Source organism: Nelumbo nucifera, chromosome 1 (genome assembly GCF_055504915.1).
Source record: "Nelumbo nucifera cultivar China Antique chromosome 1, China Antique-T2T, whole genome shotgun sequence".
In the NCBI taxonomy this organism is placed as follows: domain Eukaryota; kingdom Viridiplantae; phylum Streptophyta; class Magnoliopsida; order Proteales; family Nelumbonaceae; genus Nelumbo; species Nelumbo nucifera.
The window spans coordinates 17,902,896-17,927,081 of NC_142649.1; the positions used below are offsets into that span (position 1 = coordinate 17,902,896).

General features: G+C 36.9%; 1 protein-coding gene across 8 annotated transcripts in view; it reads right to left on the minus strand.

The window, feature by feature from the left end:
* Positions 1-9,857, minus strand: part of LOC104612164 (uncharacterized) — a 75,302-nt gene extending 65,445 nt beyond the window's left edge. For 2 of the 8 annotated variants that reach the window (XM_088894914.1, XM_010279484.3), the window contains exons 1-2: positions 9,434-9,813; positions 4,499-8,775 (exon numbers count right to left, since the gene is read on the minus strand). In XM_088894914.1, the coding sequence (XP_088751040.1) occupies positions 4,499-8,530 (4,032 nt within the window). In that variant the 5' untranslated portion in view covers positions 8,531-8,775; positions 9,434-9,813. The other 6 variants (XM_088894919.1, XM_088894915.1, XM_088894918.1 and 3 more) reach the window with 6 other exon arrangements.
* Between the last annotated feature and the right edge of the window lie 14,329 nt (positions 9,858-24,186).

Sequence of the window (24,186 nt, forward strand, 5' to 3'; positions counted from 1 at the left end):
TTGTAATAACATGACTCGAAGGGGCGTTAGTACTAACAGTCCTACCCTCCTGTTTGGTGTATTAGTCTGGCCTTGTGAAACTTGAGGGTCTAGGTGCAGATAGAAAAAACTCTCCAAATTGTATTCTTCCAACTCTACTGAGGGATTTTTCTCCAAGCCCTGTATACTTCCAATACTAGAAAGTTCATCTGAACTGGTATCACCTTCTTCCTCTTCTGAACTGCTCCAATTAGAGTCGTTGGGATCCCCACTAATATATATGTTATATGTATGCATATGTCTATATATTAATATTTTAAAAAATATGGTTGAATATGTTTGAATCTTTTTTAATAGGATTGTAAATTTTAATTTTTTAAATAAAATAAAAAAGAAAAACTAAATGGTTGACATTATAAAAAGTCACAAAGAGTGGGGATCCCCGTGGGGATGGAGATCCCCGTGGGGACGGGGATGGGGATAACCAGATGTGAGGGATTTGGAGTTGCTTTCCATTGGATACATAGGTCAACAAATAGTTTGGTTGACACTATGGCCAAACAAGGGACAAAAGGGGATCAATTATTTTGAGAACTCTTGTTTGAGCATCAAGTGTAATAGCAATAGCTGGACTTAGGTGGTAGTTTCCTCTACAATATTGAATGTTTGTACAAGAGTGCCATATGATGTCAGATACTTCAATTTTTAGCTTAATTTTTGTATCCAATACCATATCCAGCCATGTCCAATGTTTTAAAAGTGCAAGGCACAAAAATAGCACAAGAGCCTTTAGAGCCCGATGTGCAAAAACAATCAAAATAAAATACAAAAAAAAACAATAATGCATAAAAATTCAAACCTGAATTTTAAAAGAAATTAAATATTTTAAAAAACCCATTGGATCAAATTAAAACAATTCAAAGTGAAAATGTGGAAGTGATAGAAAACATATGTAAATTGTACCAAAGTGTTTCAAGCACTCAACAATTCATGTCAATTTATTTATCCATCTCCTAGTTGCATTACTTAAAGTAACTAGCGTTATGTTAAACACCTTACATTCCTAATCCTAGAAATCCTAGAAGATTAGCTCACTAGCTCCGTAAAAGCTCCTTGAGGCAAGCCCAAACAAGTCCACATGGGGGTTTGGGGCAGTGCCCCAGACCTAAATTTTTGGCTCGTAGCCATATATATAAAGAGATTAGTTTTCTCATTTTAGTCCCAGTTCATTCTATTTTTGGATTAGGGTAAATATATAGTTGTACCGGTATTGCTTCTTTATTGGAAATTTTGTTATTTGAAATGCTATTAGCCCATGTTGTCAGGGCGACGCCTAGGCAGGTGCCTAGGCAACAAGGCACCCTTGGAGTCTCACCTCACCTAATCACCAAGCAGTTTTCTATAGCGTGGTATAACAAACTTTTATATTCTTAATTTTTTGAGGTTATAATTATAAAATAGACATTTTTAAACTAAAATACTCATTTTGTGTGTTTATATATTAATTTCTTTTTTGTTATTTTCTTATTTGTTAGGGTTTAATCAACACAAACATTGCTAAATGCTGTATTGAACCCTCAAAGACTTCAAAACCTGAACCAATAAGTAAGAAAGAACATAAAATGTTGTCCAATCAACACATTATTTTCTTTTTCTTTACTAATTTTGTGCTTTTATATACTAATTTCTTCTTCTTTTCTTCTTTTCCTATAACAGAAATAGGGGTTCAGGCCCTATATTTTTTGAATTTTCTTTTCTTTCTTCTTTTTCTTCTTGTGAATATGTTGGAATATGTTGATTTTCTATACTTTAACATGAAGTTTATTCTTTTCATATGAAAATTATGGATATTTATTAAGGATTATGGAACCTAGGGAACTACCCAAAGATACATGTTTTTACTTGAAAAAAATCCATCGCCTAGGCGACTAGGTGCCCCCCTGTCGCCTAGCCTCGCCTTGGTGCCTTGAAAACTATGCTATTAGCAAAAACTAAAGCTTTAGGTATTTGATAGGTCTTTGTTTTTGTTCATTTTAAAAGTTAATAGACCATTACTAGTGTACAATCAAAAATATATGAACTCCTAAAAAACATATATGAATCCCTAAAAAACAAGAAAACAATCAATTTAAAAAAGGTGCATGCCTGGGCTGAGGCACAAGACACGCCAAGTTGGAATAGACTGTGCTTGGGTTCAGACAAGGGGCATGCCCTGAAGTGTGCCTCACCTGTATATAGGCTCACCATTTAAAACACCGGCATGTCTTTGACGCATCTGAGTAACATACATTTTCTAACCTGAAGATGAGAAGCTTGGCACATATCACATGTACCATTCCTTAATTAATAGTGACAATCATGGTTTGAATCCCCATTTAGAAGGTGAACGTTAAGGCAAGTACTGAGAAAAAAGGTTTGGGACCATCAGCCACTAGGTGATCAAGGCTAAAGGTTGAGTTAAAAGTAGGCAGGCATATAAGTAGGTAGGTATAAAAGGATGCAGAAGAGGAAGAAGAAGGAGAGATGAAAAAGAAGAAATGTTTCATCCTTTCCCTTTTTTTCCTTTAGGCTTTGTTTGTTTGCAGCACAATTTCATTTGCACTAGTAAAAATGCATGAGAACGCAAATGAGAAGAATGCAAATTCTGGTTCACTTTTGCTTTGGGTTTTACTTTTTTTTACTCAAGTTTTATTTTACTTCAATTGCAATTTAAACATACAAAATCAAGCAATAGCTGAAACAAAAATAAATCAAATTTTGCACTTAAATCATTTGCACTCCCATACTTGTACACCAATGCAAATAAAACAGCTCTGAAAACAAACCAGGCCTTAACAAATTTAAAAAAAAAAAAAAAATCAAAGAATTTGATCATGCTTCTATAACCTCAACAAAGTACAGCTTCATAGGCTAAGATAGGTTTCTGGTGCAAACCCAATTAGGGACCTTGACACCAGACCTGTCCCAATAGAGACAAGACAAGGAAGGTTACCTGTTAAATTAGTCCACTGCCATCCCTATTCCCTAGAGGGTTCAAGTATCAATCACAATAATATATGACAGAGAGAAAGTAAGAATGAGTGACTAAGCAACAGTATTGATAAATATAAGGCATGCTAGGCACATGTCAATGCAACAGATATGTCAGAAACAAGGTTGAACAATATGGAAATGTTTGTCCTTATTTATATACTTCAAAAGGTACACAAAATCCATTTCTTATGCAGATTACATGACTGTCTCATTGTTTTAGTACACCATTTAACTTTGCATTTTGGTAACATTCAAAATGCACATGCAACCACATGCAGAAAAGCACATGCTCATATATTTGTATGCATTTACATGGAGTGGGACATGTCCATGATTTTAGATCTTTCCCATGTCTGATACCCCATATTCATGTCAAAATTCTGTCCTCCAGAAATGAAAGGTTTAAGCATTAAATAATATCAAGTAAAAATAGCTGGATGCTAGGGATGAGTCAAGCAACGTTGACAGTTCTAAGGGAAAGCACAGAATGTTTGGAGGGTTGAGGCAATGCATTGAAAGTAGATACTCAAGGGGTAGAGGGAAGAAATGACAAATGTGGATTTCATGGGTTGAGGGCCTAGAGATTCAAGGTCTGGTTGTGGTTTTGGTTTGGGTAAGCTCATGGGGCTTTGAGATCATTTTGTTGTTTTTTGGGGGTGTGCTTTCTTGTTATCTTGGACTGTGGTAACTTTTTGCTATGGCGGTAGATGCCCAAGGTGGTGGATATCATAATTTTTCCTTCTTTTGCTGTTGCTGGGAGTTGTGGTCACTTGTGGAGGATTTTGGTTTTTGGTCTTTTTCTTCCTCTTTTACATATGTGTGCTAACTGTACAGAGAATGGGCTTTGCTAGGGTAACTTTTTTCTGCCTTTTGGAGTTTACCTCCACTTCCTTTCCTTAGTTGGCCTATAATGTCCACGTACAACTTGTATATTTTCTCTATCGTTTAATATACTTTTTCCAATTACCATATAAAACATCACAAAATATGTCAAAGTGGCACCAGATCCAAATGGTAAAGGAACATTATTAAATGCAGAACCATTGGCACTCCTTCAAGAACTGAAATTAGTTTTCTCTTCAAAGTGGTCCAATCTGATGGTAGATGAGGATGGCAAAGTAGTTATCAGCTGGTTATCATTGAGCAGTGAAGTTACTTGGACCGACCGGTTTATGTTTAGAGAAGCAAAAGTTTTGGCACCTTGCCTACACTGGTTCAGGCAGATCCCAAGAGAAACAAATAGCAATGGCAGATTCTCTAGCTAGAACAGGGGTTCCTAAGGAGGAATTTGGCATGGGGGATACAAGGCCCCAGAGGAGATTTGTAAGATTATATCTCTATTTTATCGGTTGCTGGTGTGTTCGGTGCCATGCTGCTATTATTGTCCCCTTCATCTTCATAATTAGGGAGGTTCAGACCACTTTGAAACTGATATTTTAATAAATTACTGATCAACATGTGTATGTAACAGTGGCAGGAAACAAACCTGTGCAGACAAGCATGAATGATGAAAAGTTGATGGGCAGTTATCACAACATATCAACTCCCCACCATCTCCACAACGTCCACATGTATCATCGTTTTGATCCATCTCATCAACTTGCATTGCTTGCCTGCCACCTTTCCTGGACTTGTATTCAGAAGACCAAGCCTCAAGCTGGCATAGGGTGAATGACTTTCCAGACTCCATAAAAAGATTCATGCAAGGTCTATACAGCTTGAAACCTGCATGAACCTTGAACTCAGACACAGAAAATACCTTACGGCAACACTTGCAGAGTATACCATCCCTTGAAATCCAGCCATCTTTAACCACTAAATTATCTTTTGGGCTCCGATACTGGATCACATCATTCACAAACACTACACCAGAATCAAGTAACCATGACAGCACTGACCTTGGCCCTGAGGACGACCACTTACCATCCTTGTAGTGCTTTCCACCCTTACCAGGACTTCGTGGAAGCAACTTGCAACTTCCCCTTTGACTTTTAAGCTTTCTAACAGATTTTGAAGATTTTGAGTTCCAGACCATCTTCACAGTAGATCCCTTGGTGGAGGGGCTGAAATCCTGGTTTTTAATAATAGCAGCAATCAGAAGGTCATCATCCTCAATCTGACATCTATGCAATCTCTTTGGTCCATTTTCACTGTGGACTACAGATTTTCTTGACCTGCCAATTTTCTTGCAATTCTGGGAAGCAAGAGAAATACTGTTCACCTGCAAAGGGATTTCATCAATGCCATTCTCGAAGTGAAGTTTCCTTCTACGCTTCCTACTTGGGGTGACCACATGCAATTCATCTGATCCATTGCACTGGTGATGAAACCTCTTAAACTTGGATCCTTTTGCACCTTGATGCCGAAGACTGCTGGCAGGGGAAGATCTTCTGCGACTACTATCATTTCTTGCATTAGCTTTGCAACACTTCTGGTGTTCTTTTAGATGCATATGAGTCCTATTTCTTTGGTAACTCCGTGTTCTAACCTTCTGAAGTGATGATAGACATAACTTCTTTGATTTTCTGTTTAATTTGGTTGTCTTAATTTCAGAAATATTCTTAGACATCTTATATGTCATCTTTGTTGATCTGATTTCTGTAGCCACAGATTCATGATCATTCTCGGGTGTTGATGATTCAGCAGCCCTGTGACTCTTCTCTTTTTTGAATGACGAAACTAGTTCTCCTTGGCCAAGTGAAAAATCAAAACTATCTTTCTTAATGTCCATATCAGATGATAAACCTTCCCTGCAGACACTTCTCTTTCGAGAAGAAGACCGTGTTTCACGTCGCATTGTAACTTCTCGGATGATTTCAGGCATGCCTCTCTGAGAAAGATCCTCCTTTGGGTTCTCTATCATTCCATGGCATATCTTTTCTTGAGGATAAAGAAGCATCTTCTGCTGTTCAACTGCAGATTGCTTGCATAGTTCAAGACCTGTTACAAAGTCTCCATTATGTCTAGAAGACAACATACCCTCTTGTGTTCTTTCCATCACTGAATTCTTCAGCACATCTATCCCATTGACTTCCACATCCAAAGCAAAGGGCATACTTTCATCTGCTTGATCTATCACAGTATGTTGCACCAATGAATTATTTGCATTGGACCCTTCTGGTATAGAATGAATTGACCCTCCTGTCGCTAGGTTCACACCACTTAAAAATGTGCTTGAATTTTTACGCAGATCAACTGATGAGTTCAAAGACACATTATTTACTTTAACCTCAGATTCACTTTCTATGACCCTTGCCTTGTTCTTTAGGTTTCCTTTGCCTACCTCTCCATCACAGCAAAGTTTCCTGCTAAACCCTTTGGAGCTATGGTTGAGTACAAGATCCTCATCTTCACAATTTTGTTGAATAAGCACTGAGCAACTACTGTCACCACCACCCTTCTGACTACAATTGCATACAATCCCCTCAGCCACACATTTAGAAACTAAAATAGTAGAAGACAAGCAAGTATCCACCTGTGCCAATGTGCCATTTGAATTACAAGCTGTTATTGGAATCTCATTTCTGCAGCCCAACTGATCCAGAGCAGATCTCTCTAACTGATTTTCCATCCTATCAATATCTTTTCTTTTACAAATAACAGCATTTTCCTTGCACAAATCAACCAATGCATCTTTAATAGCTTTCTTTTTCCTTCCGCGCCTCCTTCCAGAACTTCTTTCACCAGAGTTCTGGAGATCTCCAGCTTGTCCATCCATCATATTTACAGTTCCTGAAGTAGTTGGAGCATTATTCAGCATGCCATCTGGTCGGACACCTGTGATGTCTGAAAAGAGAACCGGTACGGAACTCAAATTCCAGCTGCTCATTTGATCATTTAAGGTTCCTGCAAGCTGATCTCTAATCTTACTTCTGGTATTTGCTCCAGGGAACCTACCCTTTTCCGTAGTTACATAAATTGGCATACCTTTCAATGTGTTTCCTTCCCCTCCATGTCGCCACTGACCAAGGGCCAAGAAATCCCCCTTGCTATATTGTTCCTTGAGAATATGTTCCTTAACCTCCTCAACCACTATATCTACAGTTCTAGTAGTGACAGGGAAAGAATTATGAGAATGAATATCCACCCGTGTGCCTAGTTCATGAGCTAACATCAAATCCCCAGCAATCTGCTCCCTAACTCCATCCACATTTTCCATTGCAAAAGCAACATCTGGCTTCTTGTCTAAATCAATCAACAATGAGTTCCTGTCTGCTTTAACTTCCTTTCCTCCTCTTAGTACACCAATCTTTTTGTCGATATACACAACAGTCACAAATGGATCTAGAAGATTCCAATGCCGAGCCAGCACAGCAGTACTATCCATCAGATGCATCTCTTTTACAATATTTTTTAATGTATTACATAAGTCAGTCCAAAATTGGTTGATATTAGTCCACTGCTTCCCATAATGTTCCTGCATTAAACCACATCCATCAGCAAACAAACTTTCACCACAGGACTTCCAAGCTATATGGAATGCTCGAATAACTTTTCCCTTGGGTGATATATAGACTGAAGCCCAATAAGACCTGCTAATCATTTTCCTCTTTTCAAGGCTCCAGCCAGAAGCCTTAAATAAACGATCAATATGAGCACGGAGATTGGGACGGGGATCCCTTGCAGAATTGCTCCTCTGCCACACATTAACCATGTCAGAGTTTAAAATAATGGATTCTTCTGATCTTTCATTGGAACCCAGAAGGGCTCCAGACTTGTCTTCAACAGTGATGCATGAATCAGCAACCAAAAGCTCAGGTGCAAAGCTTTCGTTAGGAAGAGGTTGACTAATTGCTTTACTTTCAAGGACTTTCTTTCCAGCAATTCCAAGAAATCTTGACACTTTACACTTGTTTTCTGATGCTCTATAATTAAAAGCGTCACCATCATCTGCATGAACTTCACTGCCCATCTCTCCATGTTGCTTAAGAAAATAACAACTTGAGATAATACCCTCACTGGAAGATTCAACTAAATGGCATATTGTTGTTTGATTGATGTGGCATGATTCTGGATGAGAAGCAACAGAAAGAATTTCTTTCCTTGGATCCAATTGAATCAAATCCCTTCCCACATCAGAACATTGAGTTGTAATTTTATCCTTGACATCAGAAATTTGATCAACTGACCATTGCATCCTCTTAGCTTTCACTGCAGCGTCATTCAAAGAAGTAGAGCTCTCAAGAAGGCAGCCAGACTTCGAAAGTCCTTTGCTAGTTCCATCCAGGTTCCCCTTCATACACTCAAAATCATCATTTACAGAACCAGAAACTTCCACAAATATATCTTTTGTAGAGGACTGACTGGTTAGAACCGAATTTTCACTATTTGTGCATAGCAATGTATTTGGGCAGTAACTGTTCTCTGGTTCAAAATTGATAAGCCCAGTAACAAGACATCTCTTAGCAGCACTTCCTGATTCATTTCCATAGAAGACCTCCCTAAAAATTCGGTGCTCATCAATTGAACCTTCAAAGTCATCGTCATACAAACACTCAATTTCTTTGCTGAATAACATCTTTGCCAACTCCTTTCCACAGCTACATTGTTCTCAACATTTCTCAAAATAAATAATTAATTCAAATAGCCCCAACAAGCAAATAATTTCTCGTTGTGGAGTAAAATCCAGTTCTCCCTTCATTAAATTTAGAAGCCTTTGTCTACAACCTTGCAAATAAACATGGGGAAGGGAAAAGACCACAATGCATCAACATAAGAAAACTCTCAGTTCACGCCATCCTATTGTCACTATAAAACCTGCAACTAAAGACCAACACAAAAAAGAAAGAAAAAATAATGAAAGAGCATTAAGAAGCATTCTAATGCTCACATTAACTCTAGTATAAGATTTGTAACTACTTATTCCTTTTCTCTAGGAGAAAACCTACAGGAATTACTGAAAGTGCAGAATTCTCTATTATCTCCCAAGAGAAAATTACAGAAAGGAATCTCCCCCCTTGACACCCCAGACTCACAAAACACTGCAAACTAGAAATGTATTTTGAAAAATAAGATAAAAGAAAGTTAAATTTGTAGCATTTGGATCAAAACAGAAGCATAAATAAACACGTGTAAACAAAAGCACGGCTCCAGAAAATCTAAAACGAACCTTGTAAAGTTAAAATCCACAGTCCTTCCCTAATACCAAATTTCACAAAGTTAAAGCATAATCCACATTCAGATTTCGACCTCAAGAAAAGAAACAGAGAAATGAACACGCAAGAGAACACCCAAAAAAAGACCATTTTGAAACCTCCTTTCATAAGAAGACTACCCAAAATACAACATTTAGCATACCAATTCCTCCCATTAAATCATGCAAGAAAACAAAGCTCAAATTTGGGAAAACGTGGAACACCCATTAAACTATACTAGTAGAGTAACAAATTTCATAAAGAAACTTCAGAACGAAAAGGCATACATGCAACACAAACACCTTGGAAATGACGGTTCCAGTCTTCAAGCGAAAGCAGCAAAGGGTTTATGACTAGGGTTAGGGTTTTCCCACAATTGCAGATGGTTCGGCCACGTTCAACAGCTAGGGCAGAAGAAGACGACGCAGAGAGCATAAAAGAACCGTCCTTTGGCTTCATCGCCTTCTAAAATAGACAGACCCCACTAGTAAATATCGAACAGATGGTGGCTTTGGCTTTGGCTTTGGCCCTCTGGCTTTGGGAAACGCACACAATGTACCCGAGTGCTACACTCTCCAGTCTTCTCCCTGCTCTCCATCCATCATCCACCATCTCTCACCGACTCGCCATGTACATATCTGTTGTTTTGTATGCTGTATATGTACTCGTCGTCATGGCCCCATTTTAAACACATCAGTCACACTGATTCTTGAAAAGTGAGCTTTTTTAAGTAGTCTTAACTCTTAACAAAGGTTTGAAAGAGAGAAAGACTGTGACTAATGTGACCACGGAGATGAGACGAGCTCGTACCTTTTTGGGTTAGGTGGGTTTCGTCTTTGTATTTTTTTTACTTCTTTGCTTTGGGTTAGAGTTTTCCGCGTGCGTGCGTACATGCATGTCAAGACTGTGAAGAGACTCGAATGGTGTTCGGCACATGAATTATCCACGCAGACTGTACTGTGTAGCCTACCGGAAACGAGGAGACTTCGACAAATGTGATCTTTTCATAAGCTCTGATCGATTTTTTAATTTTCGCGATGATTTGGGTAAATTTGATAAATTTAACAAGTTTGTTTTCATGAAACGAATAATGGTTCTACGTGCTTGTTGGAGAACAAATTCTTCGTTGATCACAAGTTCGTTCCCAAATTAAGCGTATACCGAATGCATAGTGTAAACAGAATGATTTCGAGGACAATGGTTTAACATACTTTGAGCTTATGTGTTCCAAGAAAAAAAGAAGTGGAGGTGGAATTAATGGGTAATTCTAATCATTCATGGAGAAATAAATTCAGTCTTTTGATCTTTTCACACTGCTGAAAACGCTGTAATTGGCCGAGGCAGTATCTTTGGGGCATTTTGGTAGTCAACATCTGTAGGTATATTGATCCAAATCCATTAGTAGCCGCGCTGTGTGTAAAATGCTATGTAATCAGTGAATATACCAATGTTTTGTATATACCAGTAAAATGCTATGTAACCATCTGTAGGTACTGACCCAATTGTTAGTTTTTTCAGTTATTTATTTTTTATTTTATAATTTTGTTGGAATGTGATTAGGGTTAGTTATTTCAGTTATGACATCACTATGAAACATTTAAGGCTTCATTTTTCAATTCTAAGCCACTGTTTTCCATCAATCATGCTGCATAATTAATGTTTCTGCTGTTCTGATGGATTGTTCGTTCGATAGTAGGTTGAAAGTGGCTAAATGAGTTATGGTTTGTCTTTTGATGGATAAAATAGTCATAAAACTAAAAAAAATGAGTTACAGTAATAATAAAGACAAACAGGTTGACCATAATACCAGAAAAGACAAGCTTATATTTATAACCAATGAGTTATGGTATAATAAAAGTGGTAATCAATTAGGTGGTATTCATTAAAATTAAAATTGAGGAGGGTTTGATTGTTCATTCTCGCATCATAAATTTAATAAGTCAAAAGTTACAAGTCGTTCAAGTCTTACTACTCAAGACAAAGCAACTCATTCAATTGAATTCAAACAGGAGATGACTTGGTAGTTCAGTTGGTTTGTCGCTCAATATCCTTCTATTTGAGGAGGTCTTTTTTTTTTGAAAATAAACATAAATGTACTACACAATGGGGGGTAGTATGTCCCCAAAAGCCAGTAGAACAATTAAGAAGAAAAAAGGAAGAGATGAGATGCTAAAATCTAGAGAACAAGAAGAAGAAAAAAAAGCCTCTCGAGCCAGCTAGTTAGTCGCCTAATTTGCTTCTCTGTAGACATGTTGATAGTGAAGATCTCCATCAAACAGATCCCTTTTCCATAAGCAACTTGAGATAATACCTTCCATCTTTCAAGGAACATCTACTTTTCTTTTGAGGCAGGAGATGACAAAATACGAATCTCCTTCTATGATGATAGGAAACCCCCTATAGTTTGTAGTTAGGACATGGGCTTCCCATGCCACCCATGCTTCAACTTGGTTGATGGAACAAGTACCAAGTTTATATACTTTGACCGCTAACACCTTACCATAATGGTCCCGGACTATACAAGCCACCGAACAGCTTCCATCACTATTACGAGAGGCATCAAAGTTTATCTTAACAAAACCATATTTTGGAGCTTTCCAACTAATTTGTTTCCACCTCTTGTGAGATGTGGTAGAGGTACTGAATTTATTCCCATCAAAAGTTTCCGTGAACATATTTAGAGCTTTATCTAAAATTATTGGAATGGGAGTAGTACCTTCATTGAAAGTTTTGGAGTTCCTATTTTTCCAGATCACTCATAAAATAAAAGCTAATTTTTCCTTAACAAAAAGAGTTTTGCTTTCTTCTTTAGTGCACATTCTTACCCACTTGTTTTATGTGAACACAAATAAAAAGAGTTTTGCTTTCATTGAAAGTTTTGGAGTTTCTTTAGTGCACATTCTTACCCACCTTAGATTTTCATTTTTAGCCAAACTTGTTTTATGTGAACACAAACTTTAAAAATGTTTGGGTAAAAAAGAAGCTCTCTAAGGTGAAAAAGGTTTGGGTGTAGATATTTGTTTGTTAGAAGCACAATAGGAAGTAAAAACTAGAAAGAAGCCACCGCCACTTTAAATGAAAGAGAAGGGAGGGAGGATGGTTAGAATGCAAGATGATGTGGTCTCCACTTTTATATGATAAAGAATTGAAGTAGGAAGAAGGTGGTGTAAATTCTGCACTAATTTTTTGTAATGTAAAATTTGCACTACCTAATGCAAAAGAGAAAAATATCAGATAGGAACGCAATTCATAATTTACAAACAAATGAAAGTCATGAACATGCTTTCATTGTAAAATTAAGCATAGCATGGCAATGTTCCAACGAGTATGCTTTCATTGTGAAAGTCATGAGCAAATTTCTAGAGAGAAACGAAGTAAGCAAATATGTTGAATCAGTCTGCCCGCTTTCACAAGGTAATAAGCCATGAGAACCCCATCCCCATTACGATCTCATTGAATGCTGGATGCATGATAAACAGAAACACTCGGGTGATCATGGCTTCTCATTTAGTGGATGTTGGCACCAGTGGTGGGGCCAGGAATTTTCACCTTTTAAAAAAAAAATGAGGTGCAAGGTGATTAGGCATTTAAAATGATTTGACTTATTATTATAACATATTTATAATCACAATTGTATAACATCTCACAATTTCAATGTATCATGTCACCTAATGATTCAAGATTCAAGATCACTAAGGTGATTCAAGATTCATCAATTTAATGATTCAAGAAACCCTTTTTTTTCCAAATCCCAGAACTAATCATTGCAAAAATATTTAAAAAAAAATAGACAACCAAAATGCGATTTTCTTACTGATTTCGTTTATTTGCTGATGTGGCATGAATGATACATCAGCAAAAACGGAACACTTGTGAAATGCTTTAGTGCCAAACACCTACTTAATGTTAATGCATATTTTCTACAAGTCAACAATCGCTTTTATCTCTCTATTCTGAGCTAGTTTCCATTGAAGGCCTATTGCACATGGGCTTGTGAACGCATTAGCTTCCATAGAATTAATTTTCTTACTCATAAAAAGTAAGGTTGCAATGCTAAAGACTCAACTTATGTGCACGAATTAAAGTATTGATACAATACTCCTGATTAGACCTGTTCATGGGCCGGGTGGCCCACGGGGCCGGGCCGGCCCGGCCCGACCCCCGGACGGGCTTGAATAGGCTTTTTGGCCCGTGAGCTTAACCTCGGGTCAAAAAGCCCAGCCCGCATAAAATTCGAGCCGGGCTCGGGCTTTGCCAAAATAGCCCGGCCCGACCTATAGTTAAACCTAAGTAAACCCGGCCTGGCCCGACCTATAGTTAAACCTAAGTAAAAATCCTATGTGATGTTCATTTGAATAAATTTTTTTATTTGATAAGGTTGTTGATTCACTTGTAGGCCCATTGTTCATTTAAATAGGCGAAAAAACATCTGAATTAAAATAGATAATATCTATTTGAATAGGGAAAAATTCAAATTTCTTTTATTAGGTCGGGCTTCGGGCTTTTTATCAGGGCCAGGCTCGGGCCCAAGTTGTAGGCCGGGCTTGGGCTCGGGCCCAAGTTGTAGGTCGGGCTCGGGTTCGGGCCCAAGTTATAGGTTGGGTCGGGCTCGGGCTCGGGCCTAACATTTTTCTGTTAATAAAGAGTCAAAGCCCGACCCGAGCCCGGCCCGGCCCGGCCCATGAACAGGTCTACTCCTGATATAGGGTGTATCATATCCGTATCCATGGTCATGGATAGGGGATACACTACGACTAGGAATGTATCTCACGAGTCATGCACATACGCCTCCGTATCAGGCCGTATCACACCACATCAATGGATATGGTATGATATGCATCGATACGGAAGCATATCCGTGCCTAGATTGATAAAACTATATATTGACTGTTTTTGAATTGTTTTTCATATTTAATAAAAATTAAAAAATATAATTATAAAAAACTGAAATAAATAATTTAAGATTAATTTTTCTAAAATATATAATAAAAACTAAAAATTATAAAAATAATATATTTAATCTACCTTAAATGATTTATATATTTTATTTTACACATAATTATATGTTAAAAATGAAAACATAGTTATTATATAAAATTAATAAATAAATAAATTTTCTCAACAAAATTAATGGAAAATAAAAATTATATTTACAAGAACTGAAATGAATAATTTAATATTTAATTTCCCAAAAAATTTAACAAAAACTGAAAATTATAAATAATTTATTTTATCTACCTTAACCTATTTATATGTTTTATTTTACAATTATATGTTAAAAATGAAAATATATTTATTATTCAAAAAAGAGTTACTATATATAAATACTAAATAAATAAATATTCCCAAAAAATTAATAAAAATTGAAATGGAGTGATAATTATTATATAATGTTTGAATGCTCCAGAGTCCCGATATTATTGATTGTAATATTTCTTTTCATATAACCTTTTGAATGGTCTGTTCCCATATAATTTTGGAATCGAAATTAGAATGGTCTGTTCCCATAGTCTGTTTGGTTTAGACAGCAATGAAAATGAGAATGGGATTTCATTCCCAAAGGAGGAGTAGGGAATGACCATTCCCTCAAACGGGGGAATGCCATTCCAGAAGGAATGGGAATGGGATCCCAATTGCACCCAACCAAACAGTTGGAATCGGAATAGCCCATCCAGATTCCGATTCCAAACCCCTATTCCCGCGAATCAAACGGGGCCTAAATATGTTTCAATGCAAGGTTTTGCATTGTATATATTTGTATTTGTATTCTAAGGTTCAGTTTGGAAATAACAAAAATACAAGGTTTAAAAATGTTGTATACAAGGTTTTGCATTGTACATATTTGTATTTGTATTCCAAGGCTCAGTTTGGAAATAGTGAAACTACAAGGTTTAAAAATGTAGTATACAAGGTTTTGTATTGTACATATTTTGATATTTGTATTGCACTCTTTTCAAACTGTGATTTTAAGCATAAGTGCATAAGAGTGCAAATGAGTTGAGTATAAATTCTGTTTTTTTTTTTTTCCTTTCTAATTTGACCTTATCTTTTTTTTTTCTTGAGATAACTTAAAGTAACCCACGTTAGGCTGAGTTTGGAAGGACTACAAATGCAAATATGTAGAATGCAAAACCTTATATTTTGTATTATTTTGTATGTATTTACATTGTACATATTTGCATTTATACTACTTCCAAACTGAGCCTTATATGCAAAAAAAAAATGTAGGTAGGGGAGGGTTATTTGTTTAACAATGAGGTAAAAAGGTAGTTGTGTGGTTCTTAATTTATAAGAGAGATAATTGTGATAGGTGAAAGCTGAAAGGTGGTGCAAATGAGACAGCAAGTACACATTTTGTATTAGACAACAATGCAAATAATAATTACAAACAAATGGATGCAAAATTGAACTTGGTGCAAATTTTGTATTTTGTTAAGATTTGCATTGTGAACAAAAGGAGCCTTAGGCTGCGTTTGGTTGCAATGCAAACGCAAATATGTACATTACAAATTTACCCTTTTTTCGGTTCATGAATGTAAACACTGTTTACACTTTAAACCGTTTTTGCAATCATCTTTTTTGTTTGAAATTGGTGCAAAGTGTGAGTCCATCATTAAATGCTCCAACTATCTTATGCTCTAATGCCTTAATTTTGGTCAAAAAATTAATTATCAAAAGAACACAAAATTGTATCCAAAAAATAGGTACAGTAATACTCTCTTCTCATAGTATAAAAGTGTCAGAAAATACATTTTCGATCTAATAATCATAATTATTTTACATATCAAACACACGCTCGCAAATGCGAACCGAGGTATAGGATGTACAAGGCTTGAGGCTAGGTTTGAGTACAGGCTTAACCCAATACCTGACCTGAACATACTCTAAGCCCGAATCTAATTCAATGGAATATTCAATCCAACCCGACTAGGCAACAAATATTACACTTTTGATCAACCAAGGCTATGTATAAGCGTTTCAATGCCATAAATGTTAATGAGTCAGGTTCAGAATGGCCTGACCCCAACAACCTGATCCCCGACCTGAAAATTCGACTAAAGCTAACCTGGTTCTAACTTGGTAGGATTGGGTCAATGCGGGTTTACCACTTAACCCAACCCACCAGCATCCCTGATGAGGCCATCGTAGAGGTTTATTTGACATCATGTCCTCCTCTTTTTATAGTTTCCTTCTGTGTTCAACCTGAGAAAAAAATCAAGGGTTGAAAAATATGAATCAAATTTAATTTTAGGTTGGGTTAAGCTAACATATAAAATGTATATAGTATGTATTTAAACATTACATTTTTATAAATGGTATATACCTTTTTCCGCCTTTTGGCTAAGATCATGTATATGTATGTAGGGACGTAAACGGATAAAAAGACATGGTATATTTGAATATGATCCGATATTATTCATGTTAGATCTGAAGATCTGATTGGATCTGGTAGGATTCGATTTGAATTCGAATCCTATTGGTTAGTTGGATTTTCAGATCTGATTGGATCTGACTTATTTTCTTTAAAAATTAATAAATTATTAAAAGAAAAATAAAATATACTAATTTAAATAAAGTAAAAACAAAAAATATAGGTATTTTTTAATTATTATCATCATATATAGACATATTTTTATAAAAAAGTAAATAATATAATAAATTTATAAATATAATATATATATATATATCGGATCTTCTTGGATTAGATAGGGGTGACCCGAATCCGATCCGATTTCTAATCGGATCCTATTATCTGATCCAAAGATCTGAACAAGAATGATTCAAATTTGATCAAATAGGATTGAATCGGATCATGATCTGATCTGCACTGTATCAATAAATTTAAACACAAATATTTTCTAATATAAATATCATATTCCCAACCACTATAATAATGCTAAGATGAATCAACTTCAAACTGATAACACCAAGTCTAAAAAACACAAGATCTTACAAATAAGAGTTAAAAAATGAGATTAACCCAAACCCCAGGAAACTCTCAAGCCAGGATGAAGTCATCTGATTGGATTAGGATATTAAACCTCAAACCAGCCTAACTTGACCCCACTTACACCCATATTCGATGATCAATTGATCATTACCCTTCTAACCATTACCATTGCTATTAAAATGGTACCATGAAGCACTTGATTTGCAACAGGGGACACGGGTGCTGATTGAAGGTTTTGAATCCGATCTGGTATGAATATTAGTGTTCACTTCTGATTGATTGGTTACGTGCACCGTCACCTTTACATGTTTGTGTTTTATGTGGATTCAATGCCCGATTCGGCTCAACCAAAATTTTTATATAGGTTGGGCTTGAGTTTTTGAACATTAAGTTGGGCTTGGGTCAAAAAATTTAGGCCTAACCTAAACTCAAGTTGGACTTAGGTTGAGGCCTCGGGTAGCTTGAACTTTTCAATCCAATTTATGTCTACTTAACATTTTATGATATACATATCTACATATTATTAGGGTTATAAATGAATCGGCCCCAACTCGATGGATTTGAACTAATTGTCCCGATGAATCGATTCTAGTTCCCAATTTTTTGTCCCAATTATTATTGGGTCCACCCTATCTCAAACCAATTAGAACCCAACCCGAGCTTATATATATATATATATATATATATATATATATATTATTAAATATATACATACATGTAATATTTAAGTAAAGGATGTTTAAAATGGTAATTTTTGTAGGGTTTCATTCAAAACCCTACCGAAATGCCCTTTGACCCTTTCATTTCTTCTCAATTCGAAAGCCACACTACAAAACACAAAACAAGAAAAGGTAGGGGCACATGGATGAACGCTCAAACAGTTCATCGTCCATCGTCCGTCCGTTCGACCGGTGACTGTTCGTCAACTCCGTCCATTTCTTGTCGTCCATAGTCATCTACATCTGCTAATTTACAACTACATCTACATTTGCATTTTCATACTTGAAAGCAATAATGAAAGAGGGGCTTCTGGCTGCATCTACAAGACTCTGTTCAGTGTCCATCTATCTGTCCATTTGCTTCTCGCCATCTGTCCATCTTTTGTCGTTCGTCTGTCTTCTCTCACCGTTATTTTCTCCTCATAGGTATATTCTCTCTCCACCATTGTTCATACTAGCTGATAATGAAGAAGAATCTTTATTTATATTTCTTTCTCTTTTCTCGATTGCAATCTTTCTACTAGACTTCTTCATCTGGAACCAATAAACCACAGTGTTCTTACATTTTTGTCCAATTATAATCGGGTCCATCGGGTTGGACCTGATCGGTTCGGTTCTGGTTCCAAAATTATAAAACCTATAGGGTCTGGGTCGGTACCAAATCCATGGTTTTCCTTGTTGGTTCGGGACCAGTTCTACCAGGTTCAACACACTCAAGCCCAAACCCAGCTCGAGATGTTAGGTTAAGCTTGAGTTGAACCTAGGTTGGTAAACTTAAGCTTAAGCCTAAGCTCGAGGTAGGGATGCAAGCAAATCAGATCGGATTCGAAGGGTATATCTGAATCCAATCCGACAATGTTAATTGCATATCCGATCAGATCTGATAGACATGGATATGAATTCGAATCCAATCAAGAAGTTGAATATTTGGATATGATTCGATACAATTTGTTTTCTTTAAAAATTAATAAATTATTAAAAGAAAAATAAAATATACCAATTTAAATAAAGAAAAACAAAAATACAAGTATTTTTTAAATTATTTTTATCATATATATACATGTTTTTTTATAAAAAATAAATAATATAACAAGTTTAGAAAAATACAATATAAATAATATACTTATAAGTAAATAAATAACATATATATGTATTATATATTTATATAAATAAATATATAGCATTATATCAGATCAGACTGGATAGGGGTGATCTGAACGATCTGATTTCTGATCGGATCCTATGATCTGAGCCGATCCAAATTGGGGTCATCTAAATTTAACCAAATTGGATCGGATCTTAGATTGGATTGTGTTGAGAATGTGTATTTGGCTTTAGAGGTATTGTTGTCTTTTCGTTTTTTTTTTTTTTTTTTTTTTTTGTATTTGGGCGCCCTTATAGGGACATGGCTGTAATTTCAGATTTATCATATAATAGATCTTCTGGGTGTGAACAGTAACACCCAAGTTCTCTCCCGTAACTCTTCTTCTTCCTCTTCTCTTCTTCTTCTTCTTCTTCTTCTTCTTCTTCTTCCTACAGACTTGGTATCAGAGCGGGAAAAAGCCTCGAACTAGAACCAGCGGCAACCCTTGAATCTGATATACTCTAGTTTGCCTTGATTTTAGGGTTATTGTGGTATGGTTCTTATCTTCATCTGATGTGTCTATGATTTTTCCCGGATTTTACAATAAAAAATTACAAAAAAATACTGGTTCGATATTTGGACTTTTTCTTCCTTGTTTGAGTTCAATGCATGCTTGAAACTTGTTGGTTTTGGTTTATTTGGCATTGCTAAAGGTATGGGAAGTGGTTTCACATCCTTATAACCTCTGATCTTTCTATGGGAGGTCTTTTTTCTTCCCAATATTACCGCCAGTTCAGTTTTGGGCCTCCCATTGGATTCCAACCGAGTGTTTCCCATCTTTTGTGGGTCTTGTGCGTGTTGGTTGGTGGTTGTAGTGCTGTACAACTGTTAAAAGGCCTACCCAACTCAAATGGATGTGCCTAAGGAGTTAGAAACCTCTTCCGAAGTGATGCCAGGTAATGTCGATGTCTCCAATGGTATGATATCCACTGTAAAACTTGATGGAACCAACTTCCTAGAGTGGTCTCAATCAGCCAAGCTTACTATTGGAGGTAGGGGTAAGCTGGGATTTATTACTAGTAGGGAGGAGAAGCCAAAAGCTGATGACCCCAAACTTGCTAGATGGGAACAGGATAATTCTTTGGTTATGTCATGGCTGGTTTGTTCAGTGCAACCACATATTGCCTGCAATTATATGTTCCTCTCCACTACCAAGGATATTTGGGATTGTGTTATAGCCACGTACTCTTAAGCAAAAAAATATAGTCTGAGTCTATTAACTCCGAAGAGAAGCCTGTAATATACATCAGGGGGAGAGGACTATAGCCATGTACTTCTCATCTTTGTAGTCTCTATGGGAAGAAATAGATCATTTGGAGAACTTGCAATGGAAGAACCTTGAGGACGGTGAACAGTATCGAAAGTATGTTGAGAAAAATAGAGTGTTTGACTTCTAGGCTGGATTGAATGGTGAGTATGATTTTACCTAACAACACATCTTGAGTGCAGATATTGTTTCCCTTGCTACTACATACTCCTTAGTGCAGGGAGAGGAGAGTAGAATGGTTGTTATGATGCAGACCTCAGTGATGGATCGTTCTTCCTACATGTCTTCAAGGTCCAAGTCGAGTACAAACAAACAGGGTACTAATGAAAAGCATGAAGATGTGGTATGTGATTACTGCAAGAGGCCGAGATAGACGAAAGATAGGTGTTGGAAATTGAATCCACATATGAAGCTTGACAAGTTTAAAACCGCAAAGAAGGGTAATGCTCATCTTGCTACTATTGGAGTTGATTGCCCTCCTAATGTATAGGCTCCCACACATGATTCCTCTGATGTGAGGGAGAAGCTCAGGATTCTATTGACTCAGCTCGAGAAGTCTGGGCTCTCTGCCTCTACTAGTTCTAATAATCCTTCCAGTGCTTTTGCAAAATCAGGTATTGCACTTATTTGTCAATCTTTTCCTATTAGCTCCTAGGTTGTGGATTCTAGAGCTAGTGCACATATGATTGCTATGTCTTCCCACTTCACCTCTTATAAGTTAGCTCTAGGGGAAGGAAAAATCACTGTAGCCGATGGATCGTAGACCCCTATCTCTGGTTTGGGGGAGGTTAAGCTTACTTGTGATCTTTCCTTGAGCTCTGTCCTTCATGTCCTCCACTTGTACAAGAATCTTTTATCCATTAGCACTCTTACCAAACCTCATAACTGTTCAGTGACCTTTTTCCCTTCTCATTGTATTTTTTAGGACCTGAAAATGGGGAGGACGATTGGAACTGGACATGAAGCTAATAGAGTTTACCTTTTTGATCAAACCTCTGAGCAAGGATTACTGTGCTAGATTGAGTCATGTCATGATGAAAATTTGAGTTTTTTGAAGTTTTGGCAATGTCGCCTCGGTCATGTGTCTTTTAAGTCCATTAAATTTTTGTTTCCAAACTTATGTTAGTCTAAGTGTAGTTTGGGTACGCAATGTGAAGTTTGTTATCACTCAAAACAATGTAGAATTATATATCTTTCAGGTAATAGAAGGAGTGATGTTGCTTTCAACTTGATACACACTGATGTTTACGGCCCATACTCTATTCCATGTATGGGCGGCTATAAATATTTTATATTGTTCATTGCTGATTACTCTAGATATACTTGGCTTTACCTGATGAAGAGTAGCGATGAGGTCCTTTTCATTGCTCAAAACTTATTTAAGATGGTGGAAACACAATTTGAAAGGCAAATCAAGATAATACGGTCTGACAATGCTAAGGAGTATTTTGAAAAGCATCTGCGATTATTCTTTGAAGGAAAGGGAACAATTCATCAAAGTTCATGCTTTCATACTTCGCAATAGAATGGTGTAGCAGGGAGAAAAAACAGACATGTTGAGGTGGCAAGAGGCCTTTTCTTCCAGATGAATGTACCAACTCGATTATGGGGAGATGAAGTTGAAGCAGCAGTGTATCTCATTAATAGATTTCTTTCGCGATCCCTTTCTCTTCAATCACCTCATCAACTTTTGTTTCCTAAGGATTAAATTTTCAGTTTGCCACTTAGAGTCTTTGGTTGTAGATGCTTTGTTCATGACATGAGTCCTTCTTGTCTGAAACTTGACACTAAATCTATCAAATTCATATTTTTGGGTTATTCTTTAATCCAAAAGGGGTACAAGTGCTTTGATCCCCATATTGGCCGAAGGTACATATCTAAGGATGTTACATTCCTTGAGTCTACTCTATATTTTCAGTCCACTCATCATTCTCTTTAGGGGGAGAGTGTGAAGATCAGACTTCTTTTTGTTTACCTGGTCTTACCTCTATGGACATTCCTAGTTTGTCTTCCCCTTGTAGTAACATTATTCTTGTTCCTCCTCCTCCTCCTCCTCTCCAGCGGTCCTAGCAACATTGGTTTATAAGGCATAAAAGGAAAGATACTCCTAACACTGAATGCCCACAACAATCGAATCACCCGATTCCAGGTAACTCTTAAAGCAACCCTGAACTTCCTTCTCCTATTATTATTGAGCCTGGTGTCTCATAATCTGACCTTGACCTTCTCATTGCAATTAGAAAAGGAAAAAAAGAAATGCACTGCCTACCCCATCACTAACTATGTTTCTTATGATGCTCTTTCACCCTCCTATCATGCCTGTGTTACTGCTATCTCCTCTGTTTCTATTCCTCATAATGTTTCAAATGCAGTTCAGTCACCTCAGTGGAAGGGTGCTATGAACCAAGAGATAGAGGCTCTCTTAAAAAACCATACCTGTGAGCTTGTTCCTCTTCTTGAAGGCAAAGTTCTAGTGGGCTGCAAGTGGGTATATACCATTAAATATCGGGCTGATGGATCAATTGAAAGATACAAAACTGGGTTGGTAGCAAAAGGATACATCCAAACATATGGGATTGACTATCAAGAGATCTTTGCTCCTGTAGTGAAAATGAAATCTAACCGAGTTATTATCTCTTGCTGTTTATTATTCATGGCCTCTATATCAGATGGATGTGAATAATGCCTTTCTAAATAAAGATCTTCAGGAGGAGGTATACATGGATTTACCACCAGGGGTAATCTTACCCAACAGTGAGGGGAAGATTTGTCATTTAAGAAAATTTCTTTATGGGCTTAAACAGTCCCCTAGAGCTTGGTTTGATAGATTCAGGAAGGCTATTCTCAAAATTGGGTTTACACAATCACAAGCGGACCATACTTTGTTTATACGAAGGGTTAATGGCCTACTCACCTTGTTGGTAGTGTATATGAATGATATTGTTGTCATTGGAGATGATCACTCTGGGATAAACCAACTAAAGTCATTCCTTGCTTCTGAATTTGAAATCAAAGATCTTGGGAATCTCAGATACTTTCTTGGAATCGAAGTGGCAAGGTCAAAGGGAGGGATATTCATTTCACAAAGGAAGTATGTCCTTGATCTCTTTCATGAGGTTGGGAAACTAGGGTGTAAGCCAGTTGAAACTCCTATTGACTCCAATCATAAACTGAGTGCTAAGGATGGAGATATTCTTTTAGACAAGGGTGTCTACTAGAAGCTTGTTGGTCGGCTTCTTTACCTATGTCTGACTCGACCTGATATATCCTATGCTGTTAGCATGGTGAGTCAGTATATGCACAGTCCTAGGACTTCACATATGCAGGCCGTCAACAGGATTCTCGCCTACCTAAAGGGGTGTCTAGGTAAAGGAATGCTATAATCTAACCAGGGACATCTCAAGGTTGAGGCTTATATTGATGCTGATTGGGTTGGTTCTATAAATGATAGAAGATCCACCTCGAATTACTGCACATTGGTAGGAGGTAATGTTGTGTCTTGGAAAAGCAAAAAAAAAAAAAAAAAACAATCTGTTGTTGCCTAATCTAGTACTGAAGCTTAATACAGAGCTAGGGCTCATGGTGTATCGGAGTTGCTATGGATGGTTGAAGTCTTTGTTATAAAAAATTGGGATCCAAGCTGAAACCCTAATGATGCTACACTGTGATAATCAAACTGCCATAAACATTGTTCATAACCCTGTTCAACATGACCGTACAAAGCATATGAAAGTTGACAGACACTTCATTAGAGAAAAGATAGCTAATGGAGAGATATGTGTGCCTTTTATTAAGTCAAAGAACCAACTTGCTGATTGCCTCACTAAGGGTCTCAACAAGCCAAAACTTGATAGAAACTTGAGCAAGGTGGGCATGATAGATATCTATGCTCAGCTTGAGGGGGAGTGTTGAGAATGTGTATTTGACTTTAGAGGTATTGTTGTCTTTTCCTTTTTCCT